The following is a 19,550-nucleotide window of genomic DNA, read 5'->3' as shown; positions in this document are numbered from 1 at the left end:
TGTATTTTTAAACAAATTAGTTGTTGATTTTTCAATTACCAAACATAGTAAGATAGTTATATTTCTTTTAAATCATAGAAAAAATGTAATATTGTAGTTTTTTTTTTCCCCAGGCGTAAGACGAAACACCTAAATTATACCGGTAACACTGTTGGACGCTAAAACGTTCCGACGTGCGACCGGACCTGTCCTGCGAGTCCCGCTGGATTGTTCAACAAATAATTGTGATTTATCAATCACCAAAAATTGTAAAATATTTGCATATATTTTAAATCCTAGAAAATGGAATATTGTAGTTATTTTTCCCAGGCATAAGAAGAGACACCTAAATCAATCGGTCCTCGTGATGTAAACAAGGGTCCGTTCACAAAACATGGAGGCTAGTTACACAATGGTGACCTGAGAAGACATATAAAAATAAAAGAAAAAATGAAAATACCAAAAAGAAAACTCTTCCTTTTAATAATCGTTGCTTATGTGGCATTTTCACTCTATGCTGCATACAGTGTCTTCTTTAGCACTAAAGTCATCTCTCGTGTTCACAGGGTTGTCAAGAAAGAGACCGGAGCGCCGTCAGGTGACGTGATTTTCAGTTAACAGCCGTTATCGAGCCTAAATAGTAGATAAGCTTTATGGAGCAATTTCACATTGTAACTCAAAATCGCGATCGCTCTTTACGCAGTCTTTTATCAATAAGAGCCGGGTGTTAAATGGTCTACTACGTTGGCAGGTGGTATCAGAGATGGCGGTGCTCCTCTGTCCCTGGTAGACGAATGGAACCCGTGGGAGGATGAGCAGGTGGAGTACAATTCTGCCCTAAACAAAAGGCGGGAGTCATTCAAAAAGCACATCGGACAAATTGAAAAGAACAAGCCAAAGAGAAACAAGGTCCAAATCTGGGGGAAAGCAGCCATCGGTAAGGCGATCTTTCATCGGGTTTCATTTATGTGGTTACAACCTTCAACCAGTTCCCACCCTTGGAGTAATAATGAACCAATAAAGTAATAAAAGCAATAGATTGCATTTAATTTAATCTGTAAAATATATCAATGTGAAGGTAATAGACAATATGTCATTTGAAAAAAGTACTTAAATTAAATCTTGATTGTCCATATATGTGTCTAAGTGTTGTTGAGCAAGACACTAACTGCTCCCCTGGCACTGGTGGACGGCAGCCTGCTGCTCATGGTTCATCCATGATGGGTTCATTGCAGAGAATGAATTTCCCGGCAAGGGATTAAAAAAGGATAAATTATTCATATTATTAGTATTATTATTAGATAAGGCAATTCTAATGTGCACAAGAGCAGCAAACCCAGTCTGTACAAATTACCATTGTTTTTGACCTGCTATATGCAGCAGCTAGCAAACAATGCGTTCCTGCATAGAAAGTGTAATGGCTGGGTATTCTTTGGAAAAAACTAGACAATCATTTTTTCATGTTCTTGGGTGACATTTTTATGTCTACGATCACAAATGCTTATTTTTTTGTAGATTATTTTCTATTCATGTAACCAATACAGTAGATGTTCGTTTTTGCACAAACTGAGTATTGGCATGGAAATGACTGGATGTGTCTCACACCGCTGGGGGAGAGGCTGAATGTTGATATTTTGTATGCTCCAAGCGACACTGATCCATAAAACAATGTAAAATAACCTCTCTATCTTATTCAACAATTGAAAAATGCATCCAGACAAAGGTGTTGAACTCAGTTTAGCCTTTGACAGACTCCTTTAAAATACAGCAAACAGAAATCATCCTTTTCTGTTTGCTTGATTGAAGCAGTTTACTTTGCTACCATTAAATTGGATAAAATTAAATTGCATTACCAAAAGTGCTGTTTTAAAAAAAAAAAACTCTTATTTACAGAGCACATTCACTGAGTATGTTGTTTATACATGAGAATATTACCATTCTGAGATATTTATGAGGAAATCATATATCCTGTGATTCAAATTCAAATGTTTTAATTGAAATACATATTGAAACAGTTAGTCTTACTGCTTGTATCTATATTAAGATATGGAGTAAAAGTGTGGCTCAGTAACCTTAGCAGTACAGTTTATAAATATAGTTTGTAGACATTTTTAACATCCTGGTGTCTGCTGTAGGAGTAACACGACAGCAAGCTGACATTTTAACTCAAGACTTTTTCTGAATCCCTCTTTTCCTAATAGGGCTTTACCTCTGGGAGCATATATTAGAGGGACCCCTTAATCCTACAGACAAAGTAGCACAATGGAGGGAAGGGGAGCTGCAGTCTGGAAAAATCGATTTCAGGTAACAAGACACAGATGGACCTAACACTAAATATAATGTGGTCTCTCTGCCATACAACTGAACAAGCCCAAATCGCAAAATTGATTCCCGTGGCCTCTTACCCACCCACACCTTCTCTGCTCTGTAGTTTCTACACAGGTCCTGCTGTGGTTCAGGGCCATGTGCCTCTGGATATGAACAGCCTGGTTCTTGTTCTGAATGGGCGCGAACAGCAGAAGGTTGCTTACTCCACACGGTGGCTGGAGCATGTCCAGGCTCTGGTCAAGTCCCAGACTGTCTCTCACGTGGCTGTGGTCTTGCTGGGGAATGAGCACTGTAACAATGACTGGATAGGCCCGTACCTAAAGAGAAACAGCGGCTTTGTGGATCTGCTGTTTGTTGTATACGATAGCCCCTGGGTCAATGACAAGGATGTCTTCCAATGGCCTCTTGGTGTTGCCACGTATGTGGTCATTTTACATTTATATTTCCAGTGTTTGCACTTTTTACTCATGTGCTAGATCATGCAGAATAAATCAGTTCCATAGAACATTACTCTTTTTTTTTTTTCTCTGAGCAGATACAGACAATTTCCCATGATCAGGCCCAATGCCCAGATGATCACCTCAAACAGGCCATATCTCTGCAATTTCTTGGGAACTGTTTACAAAAACTCCTCAAGGGAAATACTCATGCAAGTGCTGAAACAGTCTGGCCTGGATAAGGAATGCATTATTCATGCCAGAGAGAAGTAAGTCCTTGTTGTGATAATTAGTCATATTTTAGACTGATATATACCAGCACAATTTCATTTAGTCCAAATTATTTATTGTATAGTTGCCTCATTTATGAAGAAAAATAAATAAAGGACCTCTTAGACCTTTCCAATCATTCTAAATGCATAACTTGGCATAGAGTTTTCTGACTTATAAGGTGAAATTTCAGCTATTTAAGATGACCAAGTTTGGCACCAATGCAAACTGTGCTGGGATAATATAATTAATTGTGTGTGTGTGTGTGTGTGTGTGTGTGTGTGTGTGTGTGTGTGTGCATGCATTTGTATGTATGCATGCATGAATTTAGAGATCCTGTATTTACATTCCTTCTGTTTTTTTTTTTTTTTGTTCCGCACATGGATAGATATGTTAGCATATTGGCACATATTGGGGGAAAAAACAGCACACATCTTCACTGCATATTAAAAAAAGAGCTGCTCCACCCTGCTAATATTACCTACCATACCTAATATTACCTACCATACCTACTGTACAAACTGTAGATATTTTAAGTACTTGGTTATGTTTATTAAGAAAAATAACACAATATATCTAAACTAGGCAGTGACGTTATATAAAAGAAAAAAAAAAACAGTAATGCAGTCAAAAGTGTCCATCATATAAACATTCATCTTTAAAATTTCTCCTGCTTTGATTTGCATGTAAATTCATACATACAAGTTAAGTAAGATCTTGGCTTTCATGAAACGCCAGAGGAACATTCAAAGTTGCCTTTTTAATCATTTGCAGTAATTATTTAAATATATTCAGCCTGAAAACTTGACCTACATATTTCAGGAGTGCGTTTTACTTAAAAAAAAACAACTTTTCTGTCAGCATCTGTGGAGTTTTAAGGTTTCACTATTTCATGCAGTCTTTGGAGATGCAAGTGATGATGATTTTTTTTTTCAAAAACCCAGCTGTTATTTGTTGCTTCATGTCTGTACCATTGTTGCGTTACTTAATATTTCTTTTACTTTTTTACCAAGCAAAACTCAATCAAAAATAGTTTCACATAACAGATCTTTACAATATCTCAACCAAAAGTATCCGGAGTTAACCAAAAGTTTAGCAGAAAACCCTTTTAAGTCAAGACACAATAACTTTATAAACAAATCATTTTCTATCTATTTTAGCAATGGCTGATAAATGTGTTTCATGTAGTGAGATATTTATAAGAGTAATCTTAAGTACCATAACATATATTCAAAAGCCATGTTGTACTATTTAGATGCAGCTAAATACTTGGTGAGTATCAGAGGGTGATGTTTGTTTTACATCTGTTTAATATTGATTTGATTAATATTTATTCTAACACCTCTGTGCCTTGTCAATGATTTGAATTACCCTAAAACAAAAAATGTGATTAATTTATATTTTTTACTGTTTAGAACAAAGTTAAACATCTGTTTTGAAAAAAAAATTACTTCAGATATATATTCATTTATCTTTTAGGATTTTTTAAATCATTTTGGTGGCACAGTACATTGAACTGGCAAAGGCTGATATCCTGAGAGAGCTTTGGGTTTTTTAATAGTTATTAAAAGATTTATGAAGTTGAGCACCGCAGCATGAACAGACATTTCTGTCCTCCCTTGTTACCTTAGATGGCTTCCTCATGAGACAGCGGAAAGTCTTCGCCGCTACCAGACAGCTCTGGCCCAGAGCGAACTCACTCTCTGCCCCGTCGGGATCAACGCCGAATGCTACCGCATCTACGAGGCCTGCTCCTACGGCTCGGTGCCAGTGGTGGAAGACATTCAGACAGCCGGTGCCTGTGCAGCCGGGCCTGGCTCTCCACTACGTCTCCTCAAGGCGGCCGGAGCCCCCTTCATCTTCATCAGTGATTGGACGGAGCTTAAGGCCATCTTGGAGAGGGAGAGAGGGTTGAGCCAGGAGCAGAGGGTAGACAGGAGGAGGAGGCTGTTGGAGTGGTATGCCAGCTTCCGTCAGCAGATGAAGGAGAGGTTCACTGAGGTCATTGAGGAGAACTTCTTCAAAAGCAGCTGAAAAAAAAACAACCTTTAAACCACTAGCAGGGGCAACATTTATTACTACTATTAATTTATCCTGTGGCATGTGGAGAAACGTGATTGCAGACTAGTGAAGTGAACCTGGTGATATTGTGTCTCATATTCTTGTGCGGGTTATTCTCATAGCATCCAATGTCCAGTAAATGAGTGATAATGCTGATGTTACAAATGAGGTGAAATCATGTGACCTTTTTATATATTTATTATTTAAATGTTTACATTGACTGAATGTCCTATTATTTAGGAAAAAAATAATAAATAATATGCTGCCTTTGCATTTAACAGTCTTTGTATTTCTAGCACAATTATGCCTCTGTTTGTAAACACTAATGTGATTTTTAGGAGATACAACAACTTCTAGAGGCGTAAAACAAGGAGATCGTGCGTTTTGAAAATAGTACTTAAACTATTTTGTGTTGCTTGAAAGTGGCAAAAATAATGCCAATGGTGTGGCATGTTAATAATTTTTATTTATTTATTTTTTATAGTAGTGTTTCTTTGAGTATTGTGCATCCTGTGATTTTTTTAACTTTTTCGTTACACTGTGCAATAGAATAAATGTGGTACTGTATTATAATGGTTAATTAACCCATGATTTTTGAATTGTTTGAAGACTATTTTGAGGACTTATTTGGTTGAAGCGACTATAAGGAGCACCAACCAAAGTCTCCAAATTTTACAAAATAGCTATGAATATTTTCAGGTTTCTTTATCTTTCTATGACAAAATTGTATGTCTTTGGGCTGTGGTCTTTTTAAATATGTCATCTTGGACTTTTGAAGACACTCATTTGCATTTTGTAAAATTTTTGGGCCGATCACCAACAGTTTACTCCTAAGAATTACATCAGATGTTTCGATACATAAAAAAGTTATGTTGGAGCTACAAAATGATTCCGATATCATCCAGCAGATAGCGCTGTTGAAAGTGTCATCATAAGTCAAAGTTCCACCGGTGACTCGGAAGCCTTTGAGTTCTGGCTGAGCTGCAAAAACCGACTCCTGCTCAGAAGTGATATTCTCAGCATAAGCTTGATGACATTGCTAACATTTTCATATTGTGGTTTGAACATACTTCATATTATTGGAAAATATCAGTATTGAGGTGGAAAGATAGATGGTTAGAGCATTGTAATTATGTCTAAAAACATCAAAACCTATTCAAGTGGGTTCATAGAAAGGATGTAGACATCCAAGTATATCTTAATTGTCAATTTTAAGGGGTTGTCTCAAGCCTTGGGCCCTAATTTTCATCCTATTCATGTCACTTGACGTATGTATTCAAAAATTATCTGTGGTATTATATTTCAACTACACAAAGGCAAAATAAAAGTTGAGATCCATGCTGAATATCAAAGTCATGCTCACCTTGTTGCTTCTCCACTTGAGTTTGCCAGGTTTGTGATGGAAAATGTTTTGTGAAGCGTTTCATGTAAGGATGTTTCATATTTACGAACACTCAGACATGTAGCAGGGGCCTCCCAACCAGATGATATAAAAATGTATGCTCCAGTATGCAAAAAACATGGGACAAGATTGTGACAATGCATCATATCTAATGTATCTATTTCATCAAGGCACTATGCTGTGTATAGACAGTGCCTTCTCCCCTTTTTAAAGCTGACTGGAGTCAATTTGGTTGCAAGTAAAATATGGAGGACTACTATTGATTTGGAGTTGTGCACCGTCAGTCTGCATTTGTTGACGGAAATGTGTTTTTTTTTTTAATTGAAAACAGCAGCCCCCAAAAGTGGGATGAGAGTTATTACAGCGAACCAAAACATTTGCGGTCTGTGCGGCTAAACAATAGGCTTATTCCCCAAACAGCCTCTCTGAAGATAAACTGTCTACACCTCTGAAATCACTCATTGGATGATATTTGAATGATACAATATTTAAACTAAAAGCTATTTCCTCGGGTATTTAAAGTCTTTACAGATATAAATAACAGCCAGAACACACACACACCCACACACACACTCAAAGGAGGATCTTTTTCTGGTCTTTGTCCAGGGAAAACAAAACAATCACTCTGAAGCTGTTTGAGGAAATCCAAACTATAAATGAAAGAAATAATCAACAGGCTTTTTAAGAACTTTTGGTTGTAGTCACCCTGAAGAGACATTTCACATTTCACTTGTCACTCACTGAATATGACGGATCTGACTGGCTTGTAATTAATCATAACAATGAATGGATGCATATGATGCAACTGCAAAAAAAAAGCATGCCGCTTTAATAAGGTAACTGAATTATAATTGAATTCTTCGAAATATTCACTAAAGGCCAAATGATTGTGTGGAGGTTTCCTGTGTTTGAACTACTTCAAAACAATATTTGGTGACACTGTGAAAACCCCGGTTCCACCAGTTGGCTGTTTGCAACTAAACAACAAAGAATCCCGGAGCAGAGTGTGGGTCCCTTAGTGTCTCGCAGTGTGTGTGTGTGTGTGTGTGTGATCCCTCCCACCCTTTCCTCTCCTCGCTCCCTGCCTGGCTCCAGCTGCCGTGTGCTGCAGTCGGCTTGCCCTGTCCGCCTCTGGGAGTGAAGGGAGGAGGAGCGGAGAGGGGGAGAAAAAACTGTCGAGGGACGGCAAGCAAGGCGGGGGGAAGGTTGGAGAGAGTGCGTGTGGAGCTGGAAACCTCCACCGGAAAAAAAGAGCAGACACACATTCATCCACTCGCACACACTGGGCGCAATTCAAGAGTTTTTTTTTCTTTTTCTCCGGGTACTACTTGAAGTCAGCGACCGGCGGAGGCACCTCGCGGCGGAGACCCTGAAACTTCGGCTGTGTTTCCTTCTTCTACCGCTGTTGTTGCTCCGACAGTGGAGGGGATACAGTGGTTGGAGCGGTACTGCGCATCGGCCCTGACCACCATCCGCCGCAGAGGGAAAATGAAGAACTAAAGCCCCCTCCTTCCCCCGACGGCTAACTCGGGCTTTTTCTTCTTTATTTCCCCCTTTTCTCCTCCTCGTCCTCCCCCCCGTCGTTTGCGTTTCGTCTGGCCGTCCTGTGCGCGATGCCCCGGCCGCTGTAGGACACCCCGCTCCCCACCCCTCTTTCCCCGCTTGGTGGCAAGCAAGTTTATCTGTTATCCCCCCCCTCGCTTTCCCTTCCCGAAGAAGTTTCCGACAGCGCCGAAAAAATGTCCTCCCCGAGGTTCAAAAAGGATAAGGAGATAATCGCGGAGTACGAGAGTCAAGTGAAAGGTAAGGCTGGCTGGGAGCTCGTTCATCCTCCACTGGAATCCCGGAGGTTGACACGGTGTCACCGGGAAAAGTTAGCAATATCCTCCCCGTTGTCGGCGGCGAGGCTTAAACAACCGCTTTCTCTCCACTTGTGAATTCACTAGCGCTTCTTTTTTAGAAAGAATTCAGAAGTTACGGTTTTTAATTCTCTCCTCTCCATCAGTATAAACGGAAACCTGAAACGAAATTTCCAACAAGAAAAAAAGAACATTTTAGCGGGGGTTGAGAGAGAGAGATGGGGGGGGGGGGGGGGCTTTTCTGTTGTATGCTAGCCGTGCGTTTAAAAGCCAATGAAAGTGTCCGGGCTAGTTCAATTCATTACGTTATCAACATTTTAGAATATTTAACTAGATATCATACTTTACTATCACCCCTCCACTATGTGAAAATGTATAATTTGGTTTCCACTTTGATGCCCCAAAAAAAGGGCGATGTTATGTTAATAATTATAGCGTCACTGCTTGGACTGTGCGGCAGAAGAGTGGATCACTCAAGGCAAGACACCTGTGAGAGGAGCTCTAACTCGGCTTCTCTTTTATAACCTCTGTGTTTACCTATAACTATTAGAAGCGCTCTCTCTCACACACATACACGCACACACTCGCAAAGCCGTGCTGTGCTTTTGGAATGTGATTTATTTGAAATCAAAGATGCTATAGTGATGCCGCTCCAACTTATCTCCCTCAATCCCCCTTGCATGCAGAGCAGAGGCAGCTAAGTCCAGGCAGACCAACACAGGAAAAGAGGCAGTTGGCTGCTCTGGGGTAACCATGGGGATTTGGCCCCCATCCAACCATCTCTGTTCCCTTGTGCCATTAGCATGCTGAAATACCACCTAGTCACGTCCTTGTATCCAGCCTTAAATCTAGAAAAAAAAAGGGAGGAGGTTCATAGGGCTCAGGGGCTAGAGTTGGTTGGGGGTGGGGGAGTGAGGGGTGCAACTTGGAGTATTGCTAGATTTGCATGTGTTTGAGCAAGAGTTCTCATTCGTAGGAATCCCTCAGCCCACCCTTCTCCTGGTGAGGATGACTAAGGGTTTTCAGGCTATCACGGCGGATGATGCACTGTCCAGGGAGTTGCTGAACGAGAAATGACAAAACGTCTGTTTGTTGTGCAGAAAACCTTGTGGGGAGGCAACAACCTGATGCTTCTGAAAATAGCTGCTGGCTTGAGCAAACCATCAGCTATGTTCAGGAGTATTGTTTTAAAAAAATAACTAAGGTTGATGATTTAAAGGCATATTCAACAAAGCTTGTTGTGAAATGTCAATATATCTGGAAGGCTTGTGTTTTTCAGTAGGGAGAGATAGACTCAGTTAGCTCAGCTAGTGTGGTGTAGAAGTGCTATATCTGCATGTCTTCTTGTCGACATCTTCTCGTTGTGGCAACTGGAAGAGGGGCTTCCAAGAGGGTCTTTAGTTTAGAACTAAGACTGAGACTGACTGAAAGCCCCCGCAGACATATACCTGGGTACATAATCCAGTGGTCATTGGTATTGATGTAACGGCAGCATCATTTGTCTTGTTGGGTGTTAAACTTCATTTGTCCATGGTGGGCATCTTGGTGCTTTACTGCATGTGGACTCCGTGGTAAGCTATGGGCAAAAACTTAAGAAAATAACATATTAAGCAAGTGCAAGTTAAACCTGGATTGGAAGCTGTAAGCTGTTAGCAAGCCAGAAATATACCGCACTAAGCTTAGCTCAAGCTGACTGTCGTCTGACTGGGTCAGTCTCATGGTGGCAAGTACAAAAGGCTGCCAGATTCTTTCAAATCAGCTTTGGGGGAAATACTCCTCTAATACCAACATTTTATTTTTATTACACTCAAGAAGGAGTTCATGCATTTTTACTAGTTTTATTGGTTTTGTTTATCTTAACAGCAAGGTTGCTTAAAATTCCGAAGGTCTAATTGTTTTAAATTTTGGAAGTGTGTAAACTGATGATAGATATGTTTAATACTAGGAAGGATTTTTCCTGTAACATTATATTTTGACGCTTATTGTAGTCTGGTGGTTTTTGTGTTTTCGCAAAGTTAACAGTTTACAGTGGCCTGTTTTATCATCTGGTCGGTCAAATAATCAATATTATTTGGTTAAAAGTAACTTTTAAATTTGGAGCGAGTAACTACTCATACACATAAGAATATAATGTTCCACGTTTACCAAAGCACATGCATTGTAAATTATATTAAAATGTTTAGTGTTAAGCACAATAATAGTGCATTAGCTAAAATGACTTGCAAAAGCAGAACGTTTGGCTTTGGAAAAATAGTTGTTTCAAATTGCATGGAAAAATGCTCAGTCATACGCAAGCATTCAGCATTAAATATTCTGTTTTCACAGAGCTCTTGATTTTGCAGCTGTAAGGTGTTTTATGAGCTGAGCGTTTGGAGTGATAATAAAGTGGGATCTCATCTGAGGTGGAGCTGCAATAGCTGGAGGCACATTCTGTTAAATAGACACCAAATATAAAAAATATACAGAGCAACAAAATTAACTACTCTGACATGTTATCTGAATGTCTGCTTGACATCCTTGGTGTCCTATAATGCAGAAATTGGTAAAATATTAACTCAATTTCCAGTTGCCTGTTATCCGTAGTCTTACTGTATACCCCTCACCTCCAACTGTACCCGAAGGTTTTCTCCAGCGGTTTTGGCCAGACAAAGGTCTCCTCTTCTCAGCTGTACTTTTTCTGAGAAGCATCACTTGTTTTTTTAATCCTCTTTAGTGGGTTGTTCAATTCCAGTCAATATAAATCCTTAAATATGAGGTGTTGCTATAACTTTCTGTTTGCGTGCCTCTCACAATGGATGATGCTGATCTCTGGCCTAACACAGAGACGGAATTTGTTTATTGGAAAAAATCCTAAACATTCTATAAGACATTGGAATTTGTTTGCGTTTTACAGCATCAGTTGCTATCAATGTAAGATAAGATAAGATAATTTTAATAATCACCATAGGGGAAATTCTTTTGTCACAGCAGTGTAACAGTTATGTCAAAAATAAATATAAATAGAGAGAGTTAGAAGACAGAAGATAGAAAGACATCCATGAATAAATAGACAGCAGGAGAACAACAGCAATAACATCAGGGATAAGAACGGACAACATAATGGAACAGGAAGGATGAAAAATAGACAACCAGAAGTAAATAAAATAAAGTGACAATAGCAATGGACCAACAAGGATATGAAAGACAGCAGAGTTAGGGCATGACATGTGAATGGGGTGAGTAATTGAGGTTGTGGAAGCAGCACAGGTGCACCTCAAGCCAGTCAGAGTTGTGTGCCGTCCAGACTGCTGTTATACAGTCTGATGGCCGTGGGCACAAAGGAGCATCTGAAGCATTCAGTTCTGCACCAGGGTGGGATGAACCGTCGGCTGAAAGAGCTGCCCATCAGCCACAGCTGGTCATGCAGGGGGTGGGAAGGATTGTCCAGGATAGCTCCAAATTTTTCTGTGGCAAAGTGTGGGCTTGATGTCTAAGAAGGCTTTCTTATTATGACTTTGGGGTCACGAGTCCAATGACAGGTTCCCATGTGCCTCTGAGAAATGCTCTCTCCCACTGCAATCCTGTCACTTTGCCATCGGCCCTGATTAAACTCTGTGTCCAACTTCTATGCAGACTTGTGTAGTCTTCTGGACATGCAGAAAGATTCCAGAAATGCAACTGATTATCATTTTGAAGAAGATATGCAGCTTGATCAGTTATTTGTTTATCTCAATGGTTGTAGCTAAACACCGTTCAGCTGCATGGCAAAGGATATGTTCGTCACGTCATCCAGATGTCATATATATGTGACTCAAGGGAATGATGTGATATGTTGCCTGAAAATGGTCTCAGCATTTCAAATAGGATAATGATGATGTGTTGAAGCTGCCTTAGGTCACTGGTCACTTGATTGATTTTTCAATACCCAATTTACTTAGTGCTCTCTGAACATGAGTATTTGAGGCATAGATTTTTAATTTTCTCAGCAATATCCGTACTATATAAACACACAGACACACACATACATACACACACATACATACATACATACATACAGACTCACTCACACATAATAAAATGCAACATATTTTTAGTACGGAATTCTTTATAGTAATTACTTGTACACAGAGTTATTTTTTGGTTTTGTAAACATCATATAGTCAGTATCAGACAGTTTCCTTAATAAAAAGATATGAAAAGCAAAGAAAAATAAATTAAAATGTGTCATGACATTTCTTATTAGGTATTAGCTAGTTGTGCTAGTTGGTTCATTTTAATACTTTTCTTCCTGATTGGATCACACCTTGCTTTGCAGATTTCAGCATCAAGATGACGGTGTGTTGTACACTTCCCCACTTTTAAGCCATTGGAGTTCACAAAATTTTCATCTGAAGATATTTCTACTGAAAACTAAGCCCTACATTTTGTTGAACCTGTCTTTTGCATCATTTATTTGTTAAGTCTCTTTGTAGGGCAGGGTTTTTTCATGTGGCTTGTAGATCTCACATGAGCATCAGCATTTCTTGTTCTGCGCTGTTTCAAAGTACCATCAATTTTGACAGTGCAAATGGAAGCATGGTTATGATATGTGACAAAGGCAAGCAGAGTACTTGATATCTGCTGGCCTACTTTTTCAGTGTCATATTTGATCAGGGTTAAGTGACTGTGTTAACTGGTTAATTCCTTGTCGCTTGTACTGAAAGCAGCTGTTTTGCACTTGGTATAAAACAAAGAAGTTGTATTTAGTATTTAAAAACAGGACTGAGTTTTCTTTTGTTCCGCGTTGAATTTGAGTGATCTATTTTTCTCTCTGCAGTCACAGCAGCAATCTTGGAGGTGCTGTTGTCTTTGCAGTTTTTCCAAGAGTATACCTGATCACTCCTGATGGTCAAGCAAAACAAAATTACATACATCCTGGGTGACTTCAGATGTGCCAGAAAAAATACATATGCCTTGTAATGTATTGTCAAAAATGAATACCGGTAAATAACTATAATAGAATCTTTTAACTTATTCTGTGCAAAATATTAGAATTTTTTTTTCATCACACATTTAATTTTCACCCCTTTGTGCAATTATGGTGTGGAGATGAAATCTCTTTGGACATTTTAGTCAGTTGCTTTGTTATTCTTCCACTTAAGTGGACGACAAACTGAATGAGTGTGTGCAAACTGTCCCATAATCTGTGCTCTATTTCAAGCTTTTGGCATGTTTAGCCTACCTTCTACGACTTTTCAGCTCTCTCCTGACTTCCTCAGAGGTGTCAATGGAGGATAGAGGTTGGATGGCTGATGGAATCCCGACACTTCTTCAGACCATCACACTCCATTCACACATTTGCCATCTGTTTTCACAACCTCGGTGTCTATAATCTTGTGCGTGTCTGTATTGCATTTCCACTTAGTGGTATGGGATCGGGTGTGGCATTTGTGTGTTTGTTCGCCCTCCTGTGTGAGTGGTTGAATAGTTATTGACAACGCCATCTGTGACCACTCGCTATTACAGCTTCAAGAAACTCTGCTGAGCACAACCAGCGATTAACTTTCCCTGCTGTGCTTTTCAGTGGAGCCAAAAAGGCCATCAGGGCGTTGGTGCTACCCCCTCTTCTGTTATGCTAAGACAAAAATGAGGCCTTCTAGTTTGTCCATATTGATTCAGGATACCAACAGTGCCTCTGTTGCATCAGAATGTAAATTGAGACGTTGTACACGTTGTTCGTTGTTATAAAAAAATATCTTTAAGGAGAATATTTTTGAACCTTAAAGGATAGATGAATCATTTAGGGAATGATAAATGCTTTTGTTGTTCTTTTGAGTTGCGATGGTGCATGCACAATATTTGTGCCGCCTGTTTCCAACCATCCTCCTTACCACTTGTATCAGGGTTTAGAGAGGGAACTCTGTGTGGGACCGGGGTTGCTGGCAATGAGCTGAATCAGATGCAGTGTGTAGCCGCATTGCATTAGCTAATAGAAAGTTCATGGTGTTAATGGAATTGGACCGCGCTCTGAGTAAAAATTAAACAGAGGAATTAAATAGAAGGGAAAAAGTGACATAAAAGGGTGGGTTGGCTGGGACTTAAAGAGATTTTAGCTACTTTTTTGGATGTCTTTTAATTCCCTTGAACTGATGCTGAGCCCCGAGCAGATGGGCAGACAGAAAGGCAGACATACACAGTTTGACCATCAGGTCATGCTGCTGCCTGCCACCCAGTAGGGCTGGATTAGTTGGAAGGAGATTGGAGGATGGATAGGGACGGTATGAGGTCAGTACAGGAGTAAATGAAGGCGGAGGTCATAATCTCTAACTTGGTTGACTTGTTTTAATCTGCGTCTGTGTGTTCTCTGCAGATTCATCAGCCTCATGTAAGCCGTTTATGTGTTTAGTTGTGGTGAAAGCTTTTTAAAGAGGAGTGCAAACACACAAGTTAAGTTTCTTAGTGGATCATCTTAACAGTCTTCACTAAAATTGATTAATTCCCTCAATTTAATTGCAAGTTGTAGCATATTGCCTATTGTTGCTTAAAAATACCCTCTGGGCAACATAGACAAATGTGTACTGCGACATGAAAAGTCTCTGGAACTGCTGGTTAATTTGTGTTTGAAATGAATATCGCAGGCAACCACTTTCATGGAAATCTTGTCAGGATGCTATGTGCTGTAAAGGGATGTCTTGCCATTCATTCAGTTCAGTATCATTATAATAATTGCACAGGTTTTTAGAAGCCTGTCATAGACACATGTACTTAACCAATTTTATTCTGACTCATGTAAGTTAAATCTTTGATTGTTGCAACTGGTATTACAACACCATAATTGTGTTATTTACTCATGTCAACTCAATAGCATCAAACGTAACAAGGTTAACATACTTTGCAGTCCTTTGAATTAAGTTAAAGATCCACACTAAAGAGTGTTTGTGAATTCTGTTTTGAAAAATACAGCTCTTAGTCCAAAAAAGTGTGCCCATTTTTCAATGTTCTTGTCAAGCAGGTGACAGGGTTCTTAATTCTAGTTTATATTTATTAGTTCACTCAGACATAAGCAATCCAGGCTCAGAGATGTGGGTTGTTTGAGTATCCACTGTAGTGTTGTATTAACCTTATCTGATCCTGGACACTCTGTGATTATGACCTCCCTAAGCTGGCAACTTTCCCTGCTCTACTGAAATAATGCGATATAAAACAATGAAATGTTTGGCAGGAATGACAATCCTGGCAGCATGAATACTGCTGACTTGCCCTTGTTCATCACTGGCTAGACATATTTCCTGCACTTAACAAGACATGACATTACGGTTTGTTTTAAATCAAAAGTATGTTCTAAAATATTACAATCCCATATTGAATTTTAAAAAGTATGTATGCAAATTGAAGACCAACATGTTATTTACTAGAGGTTGTAATTTTAAACTGAGGTTAAACCTCATCCTTGATTCCGGCAACACACCCTTTATTTTATGACAGGCTGCACTAACAATATTGATTTCAGGCTTGAGAGTCACTATATTGCTACCAATATCCCATCTCAATAATCACAAACAAAATCTGCATTTTACATCTGATAAATAAGAAACAGAAGTCACGGTTTTCTCAACATATCATTTCTGTTATCTCTCCCCTATCCATCCCTCTTTTTAAGACACTCAAGTCAAATTCACTGATCTTGTTAGCCCTTGTATTTCCCCTCCCCCAATTTTCTTTTCGTTCTACCATGACCTCATGACCCTTTTGAGCCTATTCAATGTGCACTAAAAGCAGGATCTGTTTTTTTTTTTTTTTTGGTAGCACAGCAGGGAGCTTGAAACTCTGAACCCATCTGCCTAAGAATACAGACTCCTTCTGGTTTGCAGGAGTATGACTCCCAGTTGGAGTCTACAGCCATGGCTTGAGACGTTGCAGCCTCAGGCACATCGTAGGAGCTCTCCCCTGAACTCTCCACAACCTTCCCCTGGGATGGAAACTGAAGCCATGGCTGTGGTTCCAACCATGGACATGTTTGGATAAAGATCTGTCAGCCATGACATTCTCTTGCTGGTGGTCACACATGGGGAAAGTCTCTGTTCTCCCTTTGCTGTGTTTTGTCCCCTTTCACTCACCCCCTCTGTGTTTTTAAATCAGCAGTGCATCTGAGTTAATTTTTTTTCTACACCAGTGAGACATTATCATTGATGTGTCTTGAAGTACGATATTTCTCCTATCTCAGAGTTCACAGCTACAGAAAATTAACATTAGCCTCCTTTGACATTTTTGAAGCTTTAATGTTTCCAGAAATCCCATTTAGGTGGTATATTTCAATAGTATGCTTTTATATATAGTATAGTATAGCATTGCATAGTAAAGTATAGTATAGTATGCTGTTTAATCATAATATTGTCAGGTCATACTTTATTTTTGCATTAAAGATGAAAAAGCCGATTTTAGCAGAAGGGGATTTTCTGTAAGTTATCTGTGTTATCAGCCCACCAATAAATGTGGGGCCCCATTCATACCATTTAATTAGTAACAATTCTGACAAGTAACATGGTAGTTATTTAGTTTGAATCTGTTCCATTCCTTATGTGCTTATTGACTCCTTTTTGTCCAGAATAACTTCACCCTCTGGTTATCAAACCACTTGCCTCTGCTACATGATATGAATCTTCAGCTCTGCTAAGCACCCCCCAGTGTTACTGAATGGGTTCGCAATGATGCCAGGATTTCTTTTGGAATACTTACCATACTTATCAATTGACATCATTTCAGTGATTTCTACGTTTCTATTGTGTTTTAAAATGGAATTTGCATTTTCGAGCATAACATTATTTCTGTATGTCAAACTAATCTCTTAGATTAATCATAGGAGAGATAAAGGTTTAATCATAATACACCTGCAAACAAGGTGCATGATAACAGTGAGGTGCAAGGATACAGGCAAGGTGCAAGGATACACTGTGTTACGTTTCTAAAGTGGATTCACAAGTTAATAACCAGAAGCCCCTGTTCCCCACTCTGCTTCAGTTTTTTGTCCTACATTTAGTAAATAAATAAGTAAATAAATAAACAAATAAAGCCGAGAGGGTCAGACATCTTCTAACTCAAATTAATGCTGTTTGAATTTAAAATACTAATGTAAGACTCACTTATGATGTCACATAGTTGTATTGTTTTTCTGCATTAAAATGTAAACACCAACCCCGATGTTCTAATAAACTGTTAGAATGGGGTACTGCAAAGGCAAGAAAGGAAGGGAAACGCCTGAAAATATGTAGGATAGCTTGAAGAACATTTATTCAGCTTCAAGAAAAAAAAAACATCTGAATCTGCCTTCTTAATTCTTAATCAAACTTTCTCTCTGGCCAACACATCAAGCAGCTGTGCTGACACTATGACAAATATGTCCCTCATTTTGGTCTTGGGATTCTTGGCACCCATGACCAGTTTAATGTGGGAAGGAAGCACTAATCAGCTCTCTAAACTTTGCCTCTTTATTTTCTGGTCCAAAAAGAAAGCAATTACTCTACAAAGATTTGACTTTCTGAAAAATTTTGCCAGAAGGACTTGGAAGTCGGCTCTCTCCATACTCTTGAAATAAAAGTGATGTTTGTGAGGTCTGTGAATGTCTCCTGCACCTTAAAAAAAACATTTTGACCTCTGTTTTCAGAAAAAAAAAGTCATGACAGAATGCAGTGGAGCATGCCTTCTGGAAGAAGTAGATTTCTGACAGCCTGGGATTTGGTTTTTAGATCAGACAGTTACAGAAAGAGTGCAATTTTTCTAATCACAGTGCATATCCGACACAAACGGTTGAAAAAATACAGTGAAGAACTTTTTCATTTCACAATTATTCGAAGATAATGATCGGCTCCTTGAGCGGAATGATGGCTAAATGGCTGAGACACCATTATTATTTGAGTAGTACTGTTTATAGCAGTTTAAATGTATTGCGTGTGTGTGTGTGTAAATTTCTAATGACACTTGCTCCTTGAATGTTTCATCATAAGTGTCCGGACACTGTGACCAAGTGTCATATATTTCGAAACTCCCTTCTACCCCTGATGTCCGGTGTATTGTCCTGATAAATGGCTTGTTGGATGGGTGTCAGCTTGGTTTGCATGGCTCAAGCGGAGTTGTGCCATGGTCTCCTTTGCAAGCACACCATCATGTTAGGGTGGGCTTCTTTCGCCCAGCTCTATAGGAGACAGAAAAGAGAAAGCCTGGTCTTGCCTACTTTAGTGAAGAGAAACAAAGAGCACTGAAAGCTGATCTGCCTGATCTTTTCTCCTTCTCCTCCCTCTTTGTCTGCTTATTTTGCGCTCCGAGCAGCCGCCTTGAGGTCGATCACATTCTCTGGCTATGGCTCAGATGTCTTTTGGTAAGCCGAAAGCATTAGGCGTGTGATGTGTCCTCCTGCGGGCAACACTGGCGTTCAGTTTCACCTGCCCATTTTGGCAAAGTTTGCATTCACAGTGGGAACATTTCAGACGCTTTTAATGGGACTCTAGCAACCACTTTCTGAGTGAAGCCGGCTCTTATTTGTCCACAGGTACTCAGAAAGTGGGAGAGGACTAGCTTTGGAAGCTTCCCTGAGGTTTGGTCGAAGGAGATAACTGTACGCTACTCTGTCATTTCTTCTATACTGGCTTCCATGATAATTATTTGAAAATTAGTTCTTTGTGAAGCCTCCTTATGCGTTGCTCTCATGCGCTTGTGTTTGTTGGAGCTGATCATGTTAGCCTTTCTTGGCCTCTGGTGCCCCTTGAAGAAGGGAGCTGTCATTGTGGACATTCTCAAAGGCTTGGTTTTCACCGCAGATGTCTTGTGAGAAATCAATCTCTGCTCTCTGTGACTGGAACTGACTGGGTCCGAGGTTGCAGTGCCTGTAGGCATGGCCTCAGACTGAAACCTGAGTTAGGGGAAAGGTTAGGATAAAATTTGAACTACAGATTTAACTTCTCAGGAGAACAATATCTTCTGTATCGATGCAACAGTGACAAAGAAATTCACACATACATAAAAGAAACAGGTTTTATAGGTGAGCTACTTGTTTATATGGAGCAATAACACTAGCTAACACAACCGACATCCTTATTGATTAAACCTTGCAAACGTTGTGACTTCATCTCACCTCTTTCTTCTCAAAAGTATACATGTAAAATTAATGTAAATCTGTTACATTAAGTATTAATGCAACTGAGAGTTTTTCCTGGGAAATAGTGCTTTAGGGTTTAGTGTAGTACTCTGTCTGACATAAGCATG

The 19,550-nt window shown here is 39.5% G+C and overlaps 2 protein-coding genes across 5 annotated transcripts in view; both read left to right on the top strand.

Moving 5' to 3' along the window:
* Positions 1 to 347: 347 nt before the first annotated feature.
* Positions 348 to 6,420, top strand: rxylt1 (ribitol xylosyltransferase 1). Its single transcript, XM_086163600.1, has 6 exons — positions 348 to 577; positions 731 to 916; positions 2,181 to 2,283; positions 2,411 to 2,725; positions 2,843 to 3,013; positions 4,646 to 6,420. The coding sequence occupies exons 1-6, from the start codon at positions 430 to 432 to the stop codon at positions 5,046 to 5,048; spliced, it is 1,326 nt and encodes a 441-aa protein (XP_086019726.1). The 5' UTR covers positions 348 to 429; the 3' UTR covers positions 5,049 to 6,420.
* Positions 6,421 to 7,682: 1,262 nt separating this feature from the next.
* The window catches only part of srgap1a (SLIT-ROBO Rho GTPase activating protein 1a), a 76,764-nt gene continuing 64,896 nt past the window's right edge, over positions 7,683 to 19,550 (top strand). For all 4 annotated transcript variants that reach the window (XM_086163120.1, XM_086163119.1, XM_086163122.1 and 1 more), the window contains exon 1: positions 7,683 to 8,280. In XM_086163120.1, coding sequence (XP_086019246.1) covers positions 8,217 to 8,280 — 64 coding nt within the window. In that variant the 5' untranslated portion in view covers positions 7,683 to 8,216. The remainder of the gene's footprint in view (positions 8,281 to 19,550) is intronic.

This window comes from Fistularia commersonii, chromosome 17 (assembly GCF_037954325.1).
Source record: "Fistularia commersonii isolate RoL2024-O1a breed Wild chromosome 17, RoL_Fcom_v1.0, whole genome shotgun sequence".
NCBI classification, from domain to species: Eukaryota; Metazoa; Chordata; class Actinopteri; order Syngnathiformes; family Fistulariidae; genus Fistularia; species Fistularia commersonii.
Note: the sequence above shows the minus strand (reverse complement) of the source record. Positions and strands in the feature narration are given on the sequence as shown.